The sequence below is a fragment of the Paroedura picta genome, chromosome 16 (genome assembly GCF_049243985.1).
Source record: "Paroedura picta isolate Pp20150507F chromosome 16, Ppicta_v3.0, whole genome shotgun sequence".
Lineage (NCBI taxonomy): Eukaryota > Metazoa > Chordata > Lepidosauria > Squamata > Gekkonidae > Paroedura > Paroedura picta.
In genome coordinates this window covers 3,555,626-3,573,862 of record NC_135384.1, presented here as the reverse complement: position 1 = coordinate 3,573,862, position 18,237 = coordinate 3,555,626, and the positions used below count along the sequence as shown (strand labels likewise).

Here is an 18,237-nt window from a genome sequence, read left to right as displayed (position 1 = left end):
CCTAAAGAGCTCCAACCAGCCTTTCTCAACTTCTTTACCATTGAGAAACCCCTGTTCAATTCTTCAGGCTTCGAGACACCCCAGAAGTAGGGCGATTGTGCAGAATATGGCTGGGAAGCAGAGCTGTGGACACACCCACCCAGGGCCTCTCCCCTTCCCAGCCCCTTCAGGCCCCCCACTGCCCATTTGGGAGGTTTGACATGACTGCATATGGTTGTATCACCCAATAAAATATATATATACATATATATACATATATATACATACATATATATATATATATATATACATATACATATATAAAAATATAAAAATATAAATATAAATATAAATATATGTGGGGCCAGGTGGGATCAGCCTGGGGACACTGGGTGACTAAAGGACTAAAAGGCCCGGTCTTCGTGTTTGCAGAATAGAGGAGGCCGGGTGTCAGTGGAGATCCCCCCGACCAGTTCTGCAAGCAGCCCTCGCTCCCATGCAACTTCCACAAACGTTAAGGGGAACGGGAGCAGACACTCACGGCCAGGAAACGAGGGTCCACGGTGAACTCTGGGTGGGCCTGCAGCCACACCTCCAGGTCGGCCCGACGGGGAGCGGCATCGCCCACCAGCAGCGTCCCGTCTGTCTTGTTCACCACCGGAATTCGTGCTTCGAGGTCAATGTCTGGGCCCCTCAGCGCCTCCAGACACTGCAGCTCCAGCTGAATCCCAGGAGAAAAGAAAGAACGCCGAGTTAAAAAAGAGAGAAGATCCCAGACAGACATGCCCCCCCCCGCCTCCCAATCAACACCGAAGGACAGATTCTCTCCCCGCTGCTATTTGGCTCCTCACTTCCACCATCTTCTTGCTGCTCTTCTTCTGGGTGACGGCGGGACGGTCCCTCATGGTGCCGTTGGGGACCAGCCTGTGCTTCTGGAAGGTGAGCTTGATTCCTTCCTCCTATGGGAGGCAAAGAAATTAAGGACCTTGCACTTGTGAAGGATTGGGGGGGGGGGGAGGGGGGAGCATTGATGCGTGGATCCAACGTCTGTGTGGCTAGAAGGACTGTGTATCAAGAAGTACAGGGTGAGGTGCAATTCTGCAAAATTCAAATGTAAAGAACCCAAGCGTGGAGGAGATTTGCAATGCAGTAATGGGTGGTAATGAATGGGAAGGCGATTGTAAGCCGCTTTGAGCCTCCTTCGGGTAGGGAAAAGCGGCATATAAGAACCAACTCTTCTTCTTCTTCTTCTAATTCAGTTAGCAACGTAGGGAAATTGCGCAAACACCTAGATGGCCTTTAAACTTACATAAGTGAAAATTCCTCCTTTAGTGCACCCACCACCACTGTTCCAGGTGCCCACAAGTGTTTTTTAGAAAGTGGGTGGGGCTTTTGCCCAAATGTTTCTGATTGGCTGCTGGAGATCTGACCAGTATTGCCAGATGAGTGTGTTTTTGCTCGCTCAATACGCATGCTGAGAAAACATTTTTGTTCTCATTTCTAAACAGCAATTTTGTTAAACCGAGCATCTTCCGGAAAGGCTGCAGAGCCACCAAGTAATGGCTCGCCTTGCTCCCTGACTCCGCCTCCCGCCGCTGCCATTTTGTGGCCACGCCCACTCGCCGGTGCCGGAATGCCAAAGATGCCTGACAGACTGAATTTGCTTTGGCATGAACATACCACCACCCCAAACAGGCAGGATGGACTAGGAACTCGACACACACAGGCACCTCACTGGAAAAAATCAACATTGGTTCACACCCCCATTCCCACCACGTCAGAATTAGATGGCGAGTCCTCGCAGACGATTGGCCCTTGCTGCCGTATTAACGAAGCCGCCGCGGCATCCGGGACTGGGGTGGGGAACCACTCACGTCTTTGATCTGCACGGTAAACTCCTTCTCTTGGCCGCCATGCCGGAGGCGGGTGAAGGACGAGGCCCCCTCCTCCTGGGCCGCCAGGGGGCAGATGTGGGGGATGGGGGAGTTGGTGTAGTCCCCGTGCAGGCGGGGGAGGCCCTCTCCCTGGCCCAGGCAGGCACCCGCCTGGCTCTGCGCCGAAGGCCATTTCCCCGACAGCACCGCCTGACACACCATGTCGATGCGGTTGATCAGCACTCGGTCCTGGCGGGGAAGACAGATACGGAGAGAAAGATCTAGTCGAGCACTGCAAGTCCCAGGTGGCTGGCACAGAGGCAGGTAACAGGAAACCCACAAGGTGCATCATTTGAGTGTTGCTTTGTCTCTCATCTTTTATGGTTCTTCACTAGGTGTGTTGCAGGATGCTGGTTCCCACCCCCTTCCAGGCAGGATGAGGGACCGAGCACTTCCGCTGTGACTCGGAAGTTGCTAGGACCTTCCTCCCCATTGGCCTTCCGCGCCCTCACCTTTGGCCACTCGTGGGCCCGCTGGCGTTCTTGCAGCAGCAGGTCTGAGGCGCTGGGCTGAGGGGAGTTGCCTTCGTGGGACGTGGGGAGGGACAGGAGCGACTCTTCCTCCTCAAACAGTTTCCCGCCACAAGAGGCTTCTTCGCCTGAGGGGGAAAGGAAACAAAAGGCGTGAGGCCGTGGAAGGATAGTCAGGGGACACACGAGATGCGCCTGTCAGAGACATCTTGTGGACCAGAATGCTGGAAGAGAAAGTTGGTTCTTATATGCCGCTTTGCCCTACCCGAAGGAGGCTCAAAGCGGCTTACAATCGCCTTCCCTTTTCTCTCCCCACCACAGACACCCTGTGGGGTGGGTGAGGCTGAGAGAGCCCTGATATCGCTGCTCGGTCAGAACAGCTTTATCAGTGCCGTGGCGAGCCCAAGGTCACCCAGCTGGCTGCATGTGGGGGAGCGCAGAATCGAACCCGGCATGCCAGATTAGAAGTCCGCACTCCTAACCACGACACCAAACTGGCTCTTGGAGCGAAGAAGAACGGCAGCTATGGTGCCCACAGCTACTCCACTGGGGACCCCTGCTTTGGGCAGACCACTGCTTTTATCTGGTTGAAGAATCTGCTCGGACTTTAAAGGAAGAGCCCTATCCTCGCCCCCACTCCAAATGCTTGGGAGTCCCACTCACCCTCGCTGTCATCCGAGCAGCCCGAAGAGGAGGAGCAGGAGGAAGAAGCCGAGATCTTGCTGAGGTCGAGCTCCGAGTCAGAGTCGTCGGGTGAGTCCGGCTTGAAGGGGAGGGCCGGGGGCTGCTGGGGGGCGGGCAGCTCATGCAGGGGCGGGGGGAGGAGAACGGAGGCGGCGGCGGGAGTCACAACGGCTCCGGGAAGAGCCAGCGGCGAAGGCTGTGGCGGCGGTGGGGGCGGAGGGGGGGGCAGGGGCGGAGGGGGCGTCCCCGTGCCCCCGGCCCGGCTGTGCAGGTGGCTGAGGCGGGCCGCCAGGAAGGAGAAGTCCGGGTCCTGCATGATGGTGGCGTCGGTCTGGCTGAGGCCGTGGCGCGCTGCCCCCCGCAGCAGCTCCCCGTCGTGACGGCCGCACTGCCACCACACCGGCATCTCGGGGCCGGGGGGCTGGCACAGGGCGAGCCGCTCCTCCAGCAGGGGGTGGCACAGCACCTGTTCCCGCAGGCGCCGCAAGAGGTCGATGCGGTACAGGGTGCGAGAGGCCCGCTCCTCCGTGATGGGCTCGATGAACAGCGTCGGGTCCGGAGACTCTGCAGAAGCAGCGGAGGGAAGGAAAGAGCCAAAGATGTAGCGAGGGGAAGACGAAGAGAGTTTGTCCTCTTGGACATCTTTTAAAGCAGTGGTAGTCAACCTGTGGTCCTCCAGATGTCCATGGACTACAATTCCCATGAGCCCCTGCCAGCGTTTGCTGGCAGGGGCTCATGGGAATTGTAGTCCATGGACATCTGGAGGACCACAGGTTGACTACCACTGCTTTAAACTGCCTCTGCACGGTGACCACAGTTCTTGGCGGTCTCCCAGCCACGTACAAATCAGGGCCGACCCTGGTTAGCTTTCAGGCTTGGAAGGCTTTTTCCCCGGCTAAGTATACCCTTCCGCAGTTTTCTGCGGTAGAAGAAGGTAGAGTTGGTTTTATACGCTGCTTTTCACTGCCGGAAGGAGTCTCAAAGCGGCTTACAATCGCCTTCATTTTCCCCACATCAGATACCCTTTGAGGGCAGTGGGGCTGCGAGCTCTGAGAGAAGTGCTGTACAAGAACAGCTCTATTGGGACAAGCGCCAGTCCCTCGCCTTCTTCAGCTGGCTCCCCCATCAATCGACGCCAGGATTGCAGCCTTCCTCCCAATTCCCACACCCAGCAAGCAGATGAAATGGATTCTAATACCAGTAGAGCAACTACTATGGAGAAAGGACCAAAACCAGGCTTGCCCACCACCCTCTTGTGCTTTCATCCCAAGCTCCAAATGCAACAGTCAAACATTCCAGACCCCCAATGCAAAGAAGGATGGACAGATATGGACAGACGGGATTCATCATAGAATAAGAGCCCCAGGGAATGTTCCTATCCGAGAGAGCTACTAACCGTCGCCCACAGCTGGCGGCAGGCGGCACACCTGACGGCACATGGCCACAAAGCCGTGGAAATATTTGGTGAGGCTCTCGTCCGTCTTCTTGTCCAGCCGGGCGAGGGCCCGGAAGCGGCTCCAGTGGAAACGCATGGTATCCGGGTCGTACTCCACTCCGAACGTGGAAACCACACGGTAAAAGTCGGACTGCTCACGACGGGTCCATCTTTGCAGAAAGAGAGAGACAGACGGAAAAAAATCAGAGAGGAGCATCAATGCACAGAGAGGCAGGAGAAGATCTGACAAAAAATCTCGAACCAGCCCTATAGGTGTGAGCTACTGTAATTTATAAATATTTTAAATATTAGTTGGGATTGTGTTAGGCCACTTTCCCCCCCAACTCTGCACTTTAGGAAGGGCGGGATACAAAAATAAAGTTGTTGATTATTATTTTATCATCTCCGTAATATAACAATTCTCCCAGCGGATTCCCATTTTACACCCTAGATGCAAAACGGAATTATTTTCGCTCCAACGGCCAGCGGTGGGAACGGGCAGGTGAGGATACAGTTCTCCGATGTCTCAAGGGCCCCCAGAACAGGTTACCTCTGCTGCTTCTCCCGCCGCACCATCTCCTTCAGCTTGAAGGCAGCCTCGCAGCGCCGCCGTCTCCGGTCCCCTCGCTCCGCGGCCTCCATCTTGAGCTGCTCCCGCTTGTAACTCCGCTGGAAGGCGGTGATCAGCCTCCGCAGACGGGCGGTGAGTGCCGAGGCGGGGGGCCAGAACAGGTTCCCTGGTTGGCCTGTGGGGAACCGACAAACTGGCTTGCTTTGATTCCGGTCTGCCCTCTTCTCCCTGCCACCCTGCAGACCCCAGCAGCCTTCAGCGGGGTCGCCAAGCTTGGGAAATCCATGGAGATATGTAGATGAAGTCGCAGCGTTTGGTCAGAAGAGGGACCTCAGCGTAGTACAGCTGTTAAAGAGGGGTGGACTCTAATCTGGAGAACTGGGTTTTATTCACATGCAGCCTTCGGCCGGTTGAGGTTCTCTTAGAACTGTTCTCAATCAGCAGTTCTGCTAGAGCTCCCCACCCCCACAGAGTCCATTCTCCAAAGCAGGCGTTTCCTCCACAGATCTGGGTATCAGGTGTAACTTCAGGGGCTCTCTGTGCCTCACCTAGCCTTTTGACAGTTCTCAACATAGTCTTTACCTTCCTCACCGTCCACCACAGATATCTCCTCGTCCATCATCATCAGCGGGTCAGGCTGTAAGAAAAGAAGACCCACAACGTGAAAGTGCAGTCGGGAAGCTGCTGCGTTGACCCTTCGCTCGGCACCTCCAAAATTTAACGTATTGAAATAAAATGAGATGGGCTGAAAACGAAGTCAGCATTCAAGCGTTTGGTTACTGTACCTCCCCCCCCCCCTGCTTCTCATATTTTGCATCTCTGCTCTTCTCTGAAGAGGCAATCGAGATTCTGGGACTGTTTCTTAATTACGGTCCGGGAACTGACCTCGTCTTCCTGTTCCTTGGCTGGGCCGCCCACAGGCTTGTACTCGGGGTCCTCGCAATCCTTGTCAAAATCCACTCTGCCAATGGGGGGGGGGGGGAAACCTGGTTAGTCACCTCAGACACAAAATCATTCCCTCCCTCCTGTCAGGGGTCAGACCCCTCCTCTCGCCAAAGGACAGCTTACAGCTAGAAAACCATAAGCACCCTTCTGAATATACCATCTCTAATAGTACAAGTGCCATAGTCTGCTTGACCCCAAATAACACAGAATGGATGCCAGCCAGAAACGAGCCTGAACATGTAGTTTAGAAGTATAAAGGCAGCAAGCTAACTCATGAGATCCTCCACACCCAGGAGAGGCATAATTGAGGACAATGGATCTCCCAAGAACTCACCCACTCACCAAGGACTAATCTCACCAATGCCCAGCCTTACTTCCCTGCCCCCGTCTCCCCGAATTAAGCAGTTCTTAACACTATTCACCAAACCTGGTAATGAAAACGTGTCCAGTTGAACACCAGTCTCGTTTATTTCAAGGGAAAAATGCCAGTGAACACTGGTGGAGAATCCCAGTTACCCCATCCTGCTTTGTCTCCTTTAATCCTAATTCCCCTCAACTAATTCGGAGACGGTCACTCTGTGCGTGCACCTCAGCTCTTCTCACGAGAAGCAAGTTTAACTCACTGACACCCGATTCGGAGCCTCAAGCTCGATTCGGTGCCTCGGTATTAGCATGGCGTGTCATCACAGGTGCGTGGCTCTGTCCCCCCCCCTTCACCCCTCATTCCGTTTCCTGAACTCCCCCCATCCACCCCTCCCTGTCCCCGGCCGGCAGCCACTAAGACGCTCCCGCTCACCCTTCTCCGACATCCAGGCGGTGTTCGGCCGCAATGGCTTTCTCGTCCGGGCGACCAGCTTTCTCCAAGAAGCAAAGTGTGGGGTCCGCTCTCATCGTGTTGTACTTCTCGTAGCCTGAAGGGGGCGGGAAAGGAGGGACGGCGTATACTTCACCTTTGTTCACTTCAACATCAGTAATTCTCTTCCAACAGAAACGTCCAAAAGTACACTAAACCCCTTAATTCTCAGGTTATCATTCTGTACTACATCCCGCCCTCGTTCGGGATTAAACCAGCTGCTAGGATTCGAAGCAGAAGATCATGGCAGAGGTAGGAATATAGCCCGGACTAGCTCCAATCATACGATCTCAGAAGCGGAGCAGGGTCGACCCTGGTCGGCCCTTGAATAGGAGACCACCAAAGGAATCTGGGGTCACTACAGAGAGGAAGGCAACTGGAAGCCACTTCTTTGTCTCTTGTCTTAAAATTATCCATGAGCGGTGGGCCTCATTCATTCATTCATTCATTCATTCATTCATTCATTCATTCATTCATTCATTCATTCATTCATTCATTCATTCATTCATTCAGGGTCTGATCCAGGAGAAGGCAGCTTCTAGCATGTTCCAGGGACACCTGGCGACCTACCATGTTTGAAGACCCCCAGCAGCAGAGACTTATCAGCTTCCGCATCCCACCAAGCCGTGGGAACTTCTGCCTGATCCACCAGCGGAAACCAGATGTCGATCTCACTAGCGGGCGTGAAGCAGCCGGGGAAAGAGAACACAAGACAGAAATGAAGATCTCAGATGAACATGTTCTAACACTGGTAGCTCATCAGGACATCAGAAGAGCCCTGCTAGATCAGACCATCTTGACCAGCCTCCTGTCTCACACAGGGGCCAACCAGTTCCTCTGGAGGGCCAACAAACCGGGCAAAGAGGCCAAGGGCACTCAGAGAGAACTGGGACCAGCCCAAGGTCACCCAGCAAGCCTAATATGTCTCAAAGCAGATTGCACGCTCTTCCGCTCCCAACAATAGCCACGGCATACTTGGAAGGTGGCCACTGTAAGGAACGGCCATTTGATGGAACAAGACACTGGACAAGTTCTATGATCTAGGACGGCTTCTCCTGAGGAGTTCTAGTCTAGCAGGACCTTACCAACCAACAAATTCCTCTGGGTATTTGAGGAAGGGAACTTTGACTGTCAAAGGATCATACCCCAATAATCTTATTGATCTTTGAGGAGATATGGGCCTTGGATCTGGCAGACCCTGCTCTTACATGAAACTGGGACCCCGGTGCGAGGTGAGGCTGTGATGGAAGGAAAAGGAAGAGGGGCATTACCTGGTGACGCTGCCCGCTAACACCTTCTCCGCCTGGTCCCCGATCACCTCCTGGCGCAGGTAGTAAAGCATGCGCACCCGTAGCAGCACCCTAAAAGGACAAAAAAGAAAGATACCTCATTAAAACTGGGGTGCTTACCATCTTTTTATTTACCTACCACCATTAGCACCCTTGGAGTCTTGTCAGTTGCTGCTTGGGAGTGGAAGGCAGCAGAGATAATTACCCACTCTGCCTCCAGTCTGGGAATACAAGGATTTGGCCAGGCAAACCACACATGGGGAGCCCCTGAGGAGTTCTCATGGGGTTCCAGGGAGTCCTGGTTGGGAGAGAAGTGGGAAAGAAGGCAGGGGATAACAAGGGAGTAGCGGGGACAGCCCTGCATCCACACGCATATTTTTGCAAGGGATCTAACGAGAAACCAGACAGATTGTCAACCTGTAGGGCAAAGGCCCATAACTGTTCCCTCACAGTATAGGGCAGGTGTGTAAGAATCTTGACTTAAGGGACACACTTCTGGGTCCCGCCCCCGAGTCCCAGAGCTAGAGGGGGGGCCCTGCCCCCCTTCTTACTTGTTGCACTGATGCTTGAGGTGCTTCTTGTAGCCCTCATCCTGGAAGAGGGTGTCCGGGTTGTACTTGCGGATCCATTCGGCTTTTTGGACGTCAAAAGTGGTCTGGGACTTCACCTTCTTCCCCTTGCGACCCCGCGGAACTGGGATGGACAGGCCTGTCCGAGGAACAGGAAGTGAGCTCAGAGCAGGGCCATGGCTCTCTAGGTACAACCAGGGCAACAGGGATTAGGGCAGTCCCGGCACACCGGAAGAAAACCAAAAAACAACCCCGCCCCAAAACCCCTCGAAAAGCTTGCCCCTCCAATCCCCTCCCCACGCCCCCGGAAAGCTGAAAAGACAGGGGGCCTCTCAAGAGTCAGGGGAACAACAGTGGCACACTCCCATTCAGCTCCGCCATCTTGTATTTCCCAGGCACAAGATGGCGGCGGTGGAAAGTGGTGCTAAGTCTGAACTGATTTAGGACAGCCCCAGGGGAAGAGATGCTCTGCACAGCACCCCTGGACCACCTGGATGGCCTCCCCCCCTAAGTGCTAACCTAGACCGACCTTGCTTAGCTCCTGAGATCTGATAAGATCTGGGCCAACCAGGACAACAGGGCAGACCCCAAGAAACGCTCTTGACAGCAGCCACCCCCAACTGGCTTATCGTGAAACGGCAGGCGCCATTTGGCGCAGGCCTCTAGAACGATGCCAGGAAGGAGCTCTAGAAGAGCAAGAAAAACGGGCCGCTTACCGGAGTGATTCTGAAGCTCTTTGGCTTTGCCGTTCTCCACAGGGCTGATGAGGTCCCAGATGAACCCCTTGATGTTCTCGTCGCCCCGGTAGTGCATCAGGCAGTACACCAGGATGGCCCGGCAGATGGTCTCCACGTCCCGCTCGGACATGCGTCGCTTGAACCGCCCGTGCGACAGGATCTCCCGCCAGCGGCCCCAGCTGCCGAATCAACCCGTAGAGGTCAGCACTGCCCTGTCCCCGAACAAAGGCCTCCTCCCCCTCCCCCTCCGCCGTCCCCCAGACCAGTCCCCGCCCACCACCCCTCTCGCCACGTACCCGTAGACGAGCAGCTGTTTCTCCACCTGGAAGCAGTCCGTGCGCCCGTACGAGTGGTGGAGCGGGTGGTGGTGCCGGTCGTGGCGCCGGGAGCGTGGCCGGTCGTCGTCGTCGCTTTCCAGGTCGGAGAACTCCACCAGGTCGTCGTCTTTCAGGGTGCTGAAGTGGCGCGTCTGCTTCCTCACCCGCGGAGTGTCGATCACCAGGTTGTTCTGGGGAGGAGGGCAGATGCCGGGGGGGGGGGGGGTCCTTGTGAGTGACCGTCCTCGGGCCCCCGTCTTGGAACGGCCTTTGCTTCTCGAACTCAGCCCCCAAGTCCCTTCCCCGCTCCCCCGGCATACCTTGCTGTTCAGCATATCGAGATCCAGATCTGCCTTCTTGGCCCACTTCTGCCAGAAGTTGGGATCATCCAAGGCGATGTCTGTTCTGTTCTCGGAAGCCACGAAGCTCGCCTGGGGAAGGGGAAGGGGGCCAGGGTGAGGGCCACCTTGTAAAGGAAAGCCTTTCCACTTGCCGTGAGGTTTTCCAACATGACCTCTGACACCTAAGCTGGCGGTTAGCGAGGGACCCAGAGAAACTTTACTTTTGAGGCAAAGGAAACACGTTTCTAGCCCATGCAGAAGCAGGGGACAAGAAGGCAAAAATTTGAAGCTTACACTGGATTTTTAAAAATCAAAATGCTCCCCGCAACCATCAAATCCTGCACTGTACAGTACAGATTAAAGTTCTTTCCCAGAGGATGAATTCGTGGAAGAAGGGAAGGTGGAGTGTTATCAAGGGCTCTTGGGGAAAAGGGGAGTTCTGTCTTCTTTAACAGGGGTGTGTTTATGCTACCAGGGGGTGGCGTTATAATAACCAAGGTATTGCCTATCAAAGGAGCTTCAGCAAGGCTTATAACCATTCTTTTCTTTCCTGCTTGTTTACTGATTTAAAATGAATGAAATTCAGTTATTAAAATATCAGTTCTGGCAGGAATAATCATGCGTTTCTTCTTGCTGCCTCAATAAACCTGTTTTTGCTCCTTTGCCAAGTGTACTAATTGAGAAAGTAGAGGGGGATCGGACAGTTTGCTTGCGCTGTCTGTCCAGTTTAAATGGTAAGGACCGCGGGAGGACCAGGGATATCCCTCCTGCACTACGTAAAACAGCTATGTATTGGTGGTGCTACATATACGTCTTCTTTCCTGTGTTTCCATTCCGCCTCTGAGAACTGCAATTCGATTGCCTCTCTGGAGACGCCAAGTCCCTCCGACATCCAAGAACTGTGTATCGGGCAGGATGCAAAAGTGGGGTTCCTAGCTCTGGGGTTGGAAATACGTGGAGACTTTTGGGGTAGAGCCGGGAGCAGGTGGGATTTGAGGCGAGAAGGGACCCCAGTGGAGTATAATGCTATGGAGTCCACCCCTCCAAATCAGCCCTTTTTTCCAGGAGAACTGATCGCTTTAGTCAGAGCTGAGCTATAATCCCAGGGGATCCCCAGGTGGAAAGACATCGAGAAAAAGCAGCAGGCCTGGCCGGGCGGCCTGCAGGTACCTTGGCAAACGTGGACCCTTTGCCCTCACTCTCGATGGTGATGGTGGTGGTACGACGGAGGAGGATCTGGTCAATGTCTTCCTCGCAGAACTTGGAGCCCTCGTCATCCTCCTCCATGATGGCCGCATAGGCCCCTTTGCGCAGCAGGTCCTCGATCTCCTTCTTGGAGAACTGCTGGATCTGGAAGGAGACGATGATGGGAAGGGGGAAGGGAGGGGCTATCTCCTATCGGCCCTGCCCTGGGCAGCCCAGGTGAGCCCCATCAGATCTTGGAAGCTAAGCAGGGTCAGCCCTGGCTAGCGTTTGGATGGGAGACCTCTGAGGATTGCGCTTACCCCGGCGATGCTGCCTTCCCTGCCGCTCATGGACTGGAGGACGGCCTTGTCCAGCCCCAGCTTGAGGCTGGCTTTGTCGAACATCTCGCGCTCGTAGGAGTTCCGGGTGATGAGCCGGTAGACCTTCACTGCCTTGCTCTGCCCGATCCGGTGGCAGCGAGCCTGAGCCTGGAAAAGGAAGGGGATGACGCCGGCACGCCAGGGAGGGCGCCAGGGAGGGCACAGACCGCCACCTGGCCCCCTCTAGACACACAGGCTGGGTTCTGAGCAACAAGAGTTCAGACATGGTTCAAGGTCAACCTCACAAGCCTGAGATGCCTGAAGCACCTCCATGGTCGAAGCTAGTGAGAGAAGAAGAGCCAGAGGGGTTTCACCCTGCTTTTCACTCCCTAAAGGAGCCCCCAAATGGCTCACCAATGCTGTTCCCTTCCTCTCCCACAACAGACACCCTGTGAGGCTGCTGGAGCTGACAGAGCTCTGTGAGAGCTGCTCTAAAAGAACTGTGTCAAGTCTCCCTCTGCGCCCCCCCCCCACACCATCTGCACTGCCCAGACAGTATGTAAAGTAAACAAATTCTGAGCACCCAGCAGAGCGAGAAAAACACAGGGATGGAACCAGAACAATTTGCCACATATCCCCTCCTCGTCTACCCTGGGTTTCCCCTGCAGGGGCCGCAGAACTGCACAAGCGTGGGGATGTCCCTTAGCTGGGCATCTCCAGTTCAGGCACCTCCCTCTTACCTGCAGGTCGTTCTGGGGGTTCCAATCAGAGTCGAAGATGATACAGGTGTCGGCCGCCGTCAGGTTGATCCCCAGCCCTCCCGCCCGCGTGCAGAGCAGGAAGACGAACCGGTCCGAGTCGGGCTTGCTGAAGCGGTCGATGGCGGCCTGGCGCAAGTTCCCTCGTACACGCCCATCGATGCGCTCGTACAGGTACCTGCAAGAAGGCGGGGGGAACATGCACTGTTGCATGGATCACTGTGGCTAGGTCTCCGGGGGCCAGGCAGGGCACTAGGAATTTCACCAGGAAAACACCACCAGGCAAGCGGCTTTTTGTTGGCAAGGCTTTGGTTTCTTGCCCAAGCCCTGGCTTGGCACAGGCTCTCACCTCTTCTGGATGAGGTAATCCTCCAAGATGTCGAGACACCGGACCATTTGAGAGAAGATGAGCACCTTGTGCCCGCCAGCTTTCAGCTTGGGCAACAGCTTGTCGATCAGCACCAGCTTCCCGGAGGAGCGCACCATGGCCTGCAAGGGGAAGTCGTGGGGCACGTGGTGGTGGCAGGAATCCCGGAACTCGGTCAGGATCTTCTCCTCGGCACCTGGATTCGGGCAGGGAGAGGGAAGACCGCGGAGAGAGGGGCAGCCGGTCAGATTAGACTGGGGCAGGGGGGGGTGTGGAAACGGCATACGAACTAGCAGGACGCGGGGTTGAAATTTATACAGAGGATGGTTCGAAAGTCGGGGGATAATCTAAATTAGAGGGAAGAGAGGAAAAGACCCAGCTCTGACTTCAGGCACGAGCAATTCCCTCCATGAACAGAAAGCTCTAAAGGGATTTGTTCTAGAGAATTCAGAAGAACAGATAGTTTGGGGTTTTTTTTTATTGAAAGACATACATCTCAAGTATTCTCTTGATCCTCACTTCCAAACTTGGGATTCAAAAGTAGAACAATATGATCCTAGAGAGGGAAGGGGCCACACAGGCCATCTAGTCCCACCACCCCCTGCCCTGTGCAGGATCAGCCTCAAGCATCCAGGAGAAGGATCTGCCCAGCCGCTGCTTGGAGACGGCCAGTGAGGGGGAGCTCCCCACCTCCTTAGGCAGCCCCTTCCACTGGTGAACTAGACCCCTAGAATCCTAGAGAGGGAAGGGGCCATGCAGGCCATCTAGTCCCACCCCCTGCTCAGTGCAGGGTCAGCCTCAAGCATCCAGGAGAAGGATCTGTCCAGCCGCTGCTTGAAGACCACCAGTGATGGGGAGCTCACCACCTCCTGAGGCAGCCCTTTCCCCTGCTGAACTACTCAGACTATGGACATCCCCCTCCCCCACCCCTAGTATCTATCCAGTACTATTCTACAAGTGGAGCCCAACCTTTGTCTTCGCTCTCCTATGCACCTCCTCCATTCTGCCCTCCTCGTTTTTTAAGTGAGGTAATCCTGCAGCCGAGATTCCTCCGGCCGGGTTGTAACCCTCCCTTTTCTACCTCTGCCCTCTCCCCACGAGGCCGTACCATTGATGAGGTAGGGGTGATTGCAACACTTCCGTAGCTCCATCATGGTATTCAGAAGGTTGGGCATGTTGCTGTGGCCGGCCCCTTTGGAGAGGAAGTTGAAGTTTTTCTCCAAAATGGCCCGGTAGTACTTCTTCTGGATGTTGGTCAACTCCACCTCGATGATCGTCTCTTGCTTGGGAGCCAAGTTCTTCTCCACGTCTTCCTTCAGCCGCCGAAGCATCATGGGCTTCAGGATCGCCTGCAGCTTCTGGACCTGCACGGCGGAGGAAGTGCGGGTAGGTCTGTGTGTGTCTTTAATGGTGATTAATTGTTGTATCTTTAGTGCTGTATTTTATTAATCTGTATATGTGGTTTTATTTGTTCTTAACCACTCCGAGCCTTTTTTATTTTTTTTATTTTTTTGGGGGGGGGGGAGAGAACCACAGTCCTCTTCGCTTCCCACCCCCTCCAGGCCTATCACTGGTCAGTTTGGGAAGGGGTGGGTGGGTCAACATGACCACATATGGTCTTGATTCAAGTGGGAAGCCATGTTGGTTTGAAGTATCACAACAAAATCAGAGTCCGGTAGCACCTTTAAGACCTACAAAGATTTATTCAGGGCGTGAGCTTTCACAAGTGCAAGGCAGTCTGAGGAAGAGTGCTTGCCCTCGAAAGCTCACGCCCTGAATAAATCTTTGTTGGTCTTAAAGGTGCCACCGGACTCTGATTTTATATAAGGTCCTATCACCCGATAAATGCTGACCAATTCTAAAACATACATAAAAAATTAACTCCCACCCCTTCGGGAAACCCTTCCAGGGCCGTCAAGAAGCTCCAGGGTTTCACAAAATCCTCTCTGAGCAAGGACTAGACGGACTACTGCTCTGATTCAGCAGTGCTCCAGTGATGTTCCTATTGGGGGGGGGGGGGGAGAGACAGAGGAAGAATACCTGCTCCTCAGTTTTGAGGTCCCCAAAGTCCTTGAGGAACTCCGATTCTGAGGGGAACTGGGAGGGCTCGAGGAAATGCAGGAGGCTGAAGAGCTCTTCCACCGTGTTCTGGAGGGGGGTGCCAGTCAGCAACACTTTGTGCTCCTAAAAAGAGGGGGAGAAAAGAAAGATACTGAATGTCGCTCAGCACGCAAGAGGGAGCTGCATTCTGGATAAGGGGGGGGGGGTGAGGAGAGAGGGGCGGGTCCCCTACCAAGTCCATGTGCTTCAGGCTGTCCAAGAGTTTGCAGTTGCGGTTCTTCAGGCGATGGGCTTCGTCGATGATGACGCAGCGCCACTCGATCTCCCGCAGCTCCGGGCAGTCGGACAGGATCATCTCGAAGGTGGTGATCAGGGCGTCGAACTTGTACGCGCCCGGAATCAGGCGGCCCTGTTGGCAAGAGGACTGGGTAATCTGAGCAGCCTCCCTAGGTTGCATACTTGGGGCTTCTTAAGCTTCTGTAGGCGGGGGAAGAACCTCTGACTGGCCTTCAGTGGGGGACGGCGCTCACCCCATTGGGGGCACATCCCCAGGGAGGGCCAATCAGCACGGCACCATGGAGTTTTTACGTGGCATGACCTAAACGACGCGTGTCCCCATCAAATCTACTTTGCATTCCTCCCCGTGAAATCCTGAATAACGTCCCCCTTCCCAAACGCAGCCTGCCTTCTCCCTTCCCCGCCCGTACCCGGGAGTCCTTGCAGTACATCTCGTACTGCTGGATCATCTGGCGGGAGGCCAGGCTGCCGTGGTAGACGATGGTGTTCATCTCGGTCCACGTGTTGAACTCCCGCTCCCAGTTGGTGATGGTGGAAAGCGGGGCGATGACCAGGAAGGGCCCCCGGATGCCCACGTTGTACACCTCCTGCAGGAAGGCGATGGACTGGATCGTTTTGCCCAGACCCATCTCGTCGGCCAGGATGCAGTTTTGCCTGGGGGGGGGAGAGGGGGAGGTAATAAAAGCACCCTCAGCCAGGGCCATCCTTTGACTCAGTGCCTTAACTTGTCACCTTTGGGAAGGCTCTTGTCACACTTGTCACAATTGGGAAGGCTCTTGCTGGCAGGGAGGAAAGGCCTGGAGGACACCCTGCATTTCTCTAATTAACCCCCAGAAACCATGGCTGAAGTTCAAAGCACCCTGACACTACCAGCATACAGGTTGGCAAGTCACCTTGCTGTGGGTTTAGCCACAGGGTCAGAAATCCCTACACATGGTGACAATGGTGCCCCCGCACCCAGCCAGGCTTCCCTTTCCGCCCCTCAGCTCACCTGTTGTACCAGTTGAAAAGCAGCCAGTTCACGCCCTCCAGCTGGTATTCTCTCAGCTGGTTGCCATTTTTGTATTCATGGGAAAGCTCCAGCTTCTTCCAGGACCCTGCCTGGGGGCGAGCCTGAAAAGTAGGGAAGATACTCTTGTGCATAAAATCAAAGCAGCAGTGTTGGCCTTTTGTGTCTGGCCTTTTGCTACTCCAAGGAGTCTCTAAGTGCCTTACAATCACCTTCCCTTCCTCTCCCCACGACAGACACCCTGTGAGGTAGGTGGGGGAGGCTGAGAGAGCTCGGCCACCTCCAGACTATCTACTCAGGGCTGCCCTTGAAGCTTCTCTGTAAAGTCCTCCTGGTCCAGAACACAGCAGCTTGGGTCTTCACCAGGACCCCAAGGAGAACATGTTACACCAGTTCTCTCCCAGCTGCATAGGCTCTAGATTGGAGACTGAATCAGGTTCAAGTTTCTGACCTTGACGTTCAAAGCCCTAAACCAGGGGTAGTCAAACTGCAGTCCATGGACTACAATTCCCAGGAGCCCCCTGCCAGCGTTCGCTGGCAGGGGCTCCTGGGAATTGCAGTCCATGGACATCTGGAGGGCCGCAGTTTGACTACCCCTGCCCTAAACAGTCTGGGACCCCTGCAAGTATGGAACTGCCTTTTCTGCTACGCTCTCCCTCCCCCCCTAAGTTCACATGAATCACATAATTAAAACTTAGCCAGTTCCCTGGCCCCAAGGAAATAAATACGGCCTCAACCAGGTCCAGGGCTTTATTAACCTTGCCCTGGTGGTATGCTCTGCTTGGTAAGATCAGGGCCCTCCAAGGTCTTACCCAATTCCAGAGGGCCTGTAAGACAGAACTGTTCTGCCAGGCCCATGGTTCAGAAATCTAACAAAATAAACAAATGGACACCAACAAAGGACTCGCCTCCCTATCTGAAAAACCAACAGAAAACCGCCTTGAAGAAATCCACCCAAGCCCCTCCCCTCGGAAGGATTTTAATTCAATGAAGGGATGGCTTTTACGCAATTAATTCGAAAACTTAATTTAAATCTATGAACCGAATGTTTTGATCTTCTTGTTTCTCACCCTGAGCCTACGAAGGAAAGTTGGGCTGCAAGAATAAAGTTGTTATCACAAGCCAAGCCGATGAGTGTGTGTGTATGTGGTGGCGGCTCCACGTTACAAACAGGGGGATCAGAATCCCACAAAAGATCGAGGGGAACGGGTACAGTAGGGGCTTCTGGGCATCAAGATTTCGGGGGGAGGGGGCAGGGCACTCACCACCCGCTTGAGCTCGGGGTGCCTGGACTGGATGCGTTTGAACTCCCGGACCTTCCCCTCATCCACGTCTTCCTTGAGCTCCCACGTGCTGTCCTCGTAGGGCAGAGAACACCACTTCACCAGGTAATAAATGACCGGCTGTGCAGAGGTGGAGAAGAGACGGGCAGACGTTGACCTGGTGCCCTGGACTGGCACCCTGAGGGGCATCCCATGCCCGGTTAACGCTCTTCCTCCCCCTGCTTCTCCCCCCATATAACGCACCTCTCCGTTATCCTTGTCGATGCTGTGCGACTCGTCCAGGATACGGTCCACCTCCACGTAGTCCGGGTTAAAAGGCTCTTCATCCTGCAAGGATGGGACACAGAAGGCGTGAGCCAGTGGGAGATGTGTCTCTCACACACACACACACATACACACCACGGTGGGACCTGCAGATCAAGGCTGGCTTTGGGTTCCCACTGGGGACGTGGGGAGGCACAGTGAATTAAACGCACAAGCTCTCTGATACCTCGTGGAAGAAGTGCCTCATCTGGGCCATTTTGGTCTTAAAGCGCTTCAGCTTCTGGTGAATCCGCTTGTCCTTCTCCAGCTGAGCTATGGTGGCCCACTCGCAGTGCAGGTAGGAGCTTGGGGAAGGAAAAAGAGATGGGTTTGTCACGGGGGAATAACATGGAGCAGCCCATCTCCGGGGGGCACAACCCAGCCCTCCAGAGGCCGAGAACGGAGTTTTCCGGCCTCCAGTGGGAATCTCGCTTGAAGGTTAATAGGCAGAGTCAAGACACACTCACTAGTTCTTGTATTTCACAAAGAATTCTTCAGCCTCTGTGAACTGCCCATTGGGGAGCTGTAGA

At 54.6% G+C, this 18,237-nt stretch overlaps 1 protein-coding gene and 1 non-coding gene across 4 annotated transcripts in view; both read right to left on the bottom strand.

Moving 5' to 3' along the window:
* Nucleotides 1-18,237, bottom strand: part of CHD8 (chromodomain helicase DNA binding protein 8) — a 34,511-nt gene that overhangs the window by 1,818 nt on the left and 14,456 nt on the right. For 2 of the 3 annotated variants that reach the window (XM_077315292.1, XM_077315293.1), the window contains exons 8-36: nt 18,175-18,230; nt 17,895-18,012; nt 17,648-17,731; nt 17,387-17,524; nt 16,104-16,225; nt 15,523-15,766; nt 15,048-15,224; nt 14,795-14,938; nt 13,863-14,118; nt 12,737-12,950; nt 12,370-12,565; nt 11,630-11,797; nt 11,295-11,474; nt 10,104-10,214; nt 9,763-9,974; nt 9,446-9,645; nt 8,712-8,913; nt 8,143-8,232; nt 7,442-7,545; nt 6,815-6,929; nt 5,959-6,034; nt 5,656-5,710; nt 5,053-5,248; nt 4,464-4,672; nt 3,047-3,631; nt 2,366-2,511; nt 1,854-2,102; nt 831-938; nt 521-700 (exon numbers count right to left, since the gene is read on the bottom strand). In XM_077315292.1, the coding sequence (XP_077171407.1) occupies nt 521-700; nt 831-938; nt 1,854-2,102; nt 2,366-2,511; nt 3,047-3,631; nt 4,464-4,672; nt 5,053-5,248; nt 5,656-5,710; nt 5,959-6,034; nt 6,815-6,929; nt 7,442-7,545; nt 8,143-8,232; nt 8,712-8,913; nt 9,446-9,645; nt 9,763-9,974; nt 10,104-10,214; nt 11,295-11,474; nt 11,630-11,797; nt 12,370-12,565; nt 12,737-12,950; nt 13,863-14,118; nt 14,795-14,938; nt 15,048-15,224; nt 15,523-15,766; nt 16,104-16,225; nt 17,387-17,524; nt 17,648-17,731; nt 17,895-18,012; nt 18,175-18,230 (4,935 nt within the window). The remainder of the gene's footprint in view (nt 1-520; nt 701-830; nt 939-1,853; nt 2,103-2,365; nt 2,512-3,046; nt 3,632-4,463; nt 4,673-5,052; nt 5,249-5,655; nt 5,711-5,958; nt 6,035-6,814; nt 6,930-7,441; nt 7,546-8,142; nt 8,233-8,711; nt 8,914-9,445; nt 9,646-9,762; nt 9,975-10,103; nt 10,215-11,294; nt 11,475-11,629; nt 11,798-12,369; nt 12,566-12,736; nt 12,951-13,862; nt 14,119-14,794; nt 14,939-15,047; nt 15,225-15,522; nt 15,767-16,103; nt 16,226-17,386; nt 17,525-17,647; nt 17,732-17,894; nt 18,013-18,174; nt 18,231-18,237) is intronic. The other variant, XM_077315294.1, reaches the window with a different exon arrangement.
* On the bottom strand, nt 6,603-6,710 carry LOC143826864 (small nucleolar RNA U6-53/MBII-28). Its single transcript, XR_013227145.1, has one exon. It is a non-coding gene; the product is annotated as a small nucleolar RNA U6-53/MBII-28 (small nucleolar RNA).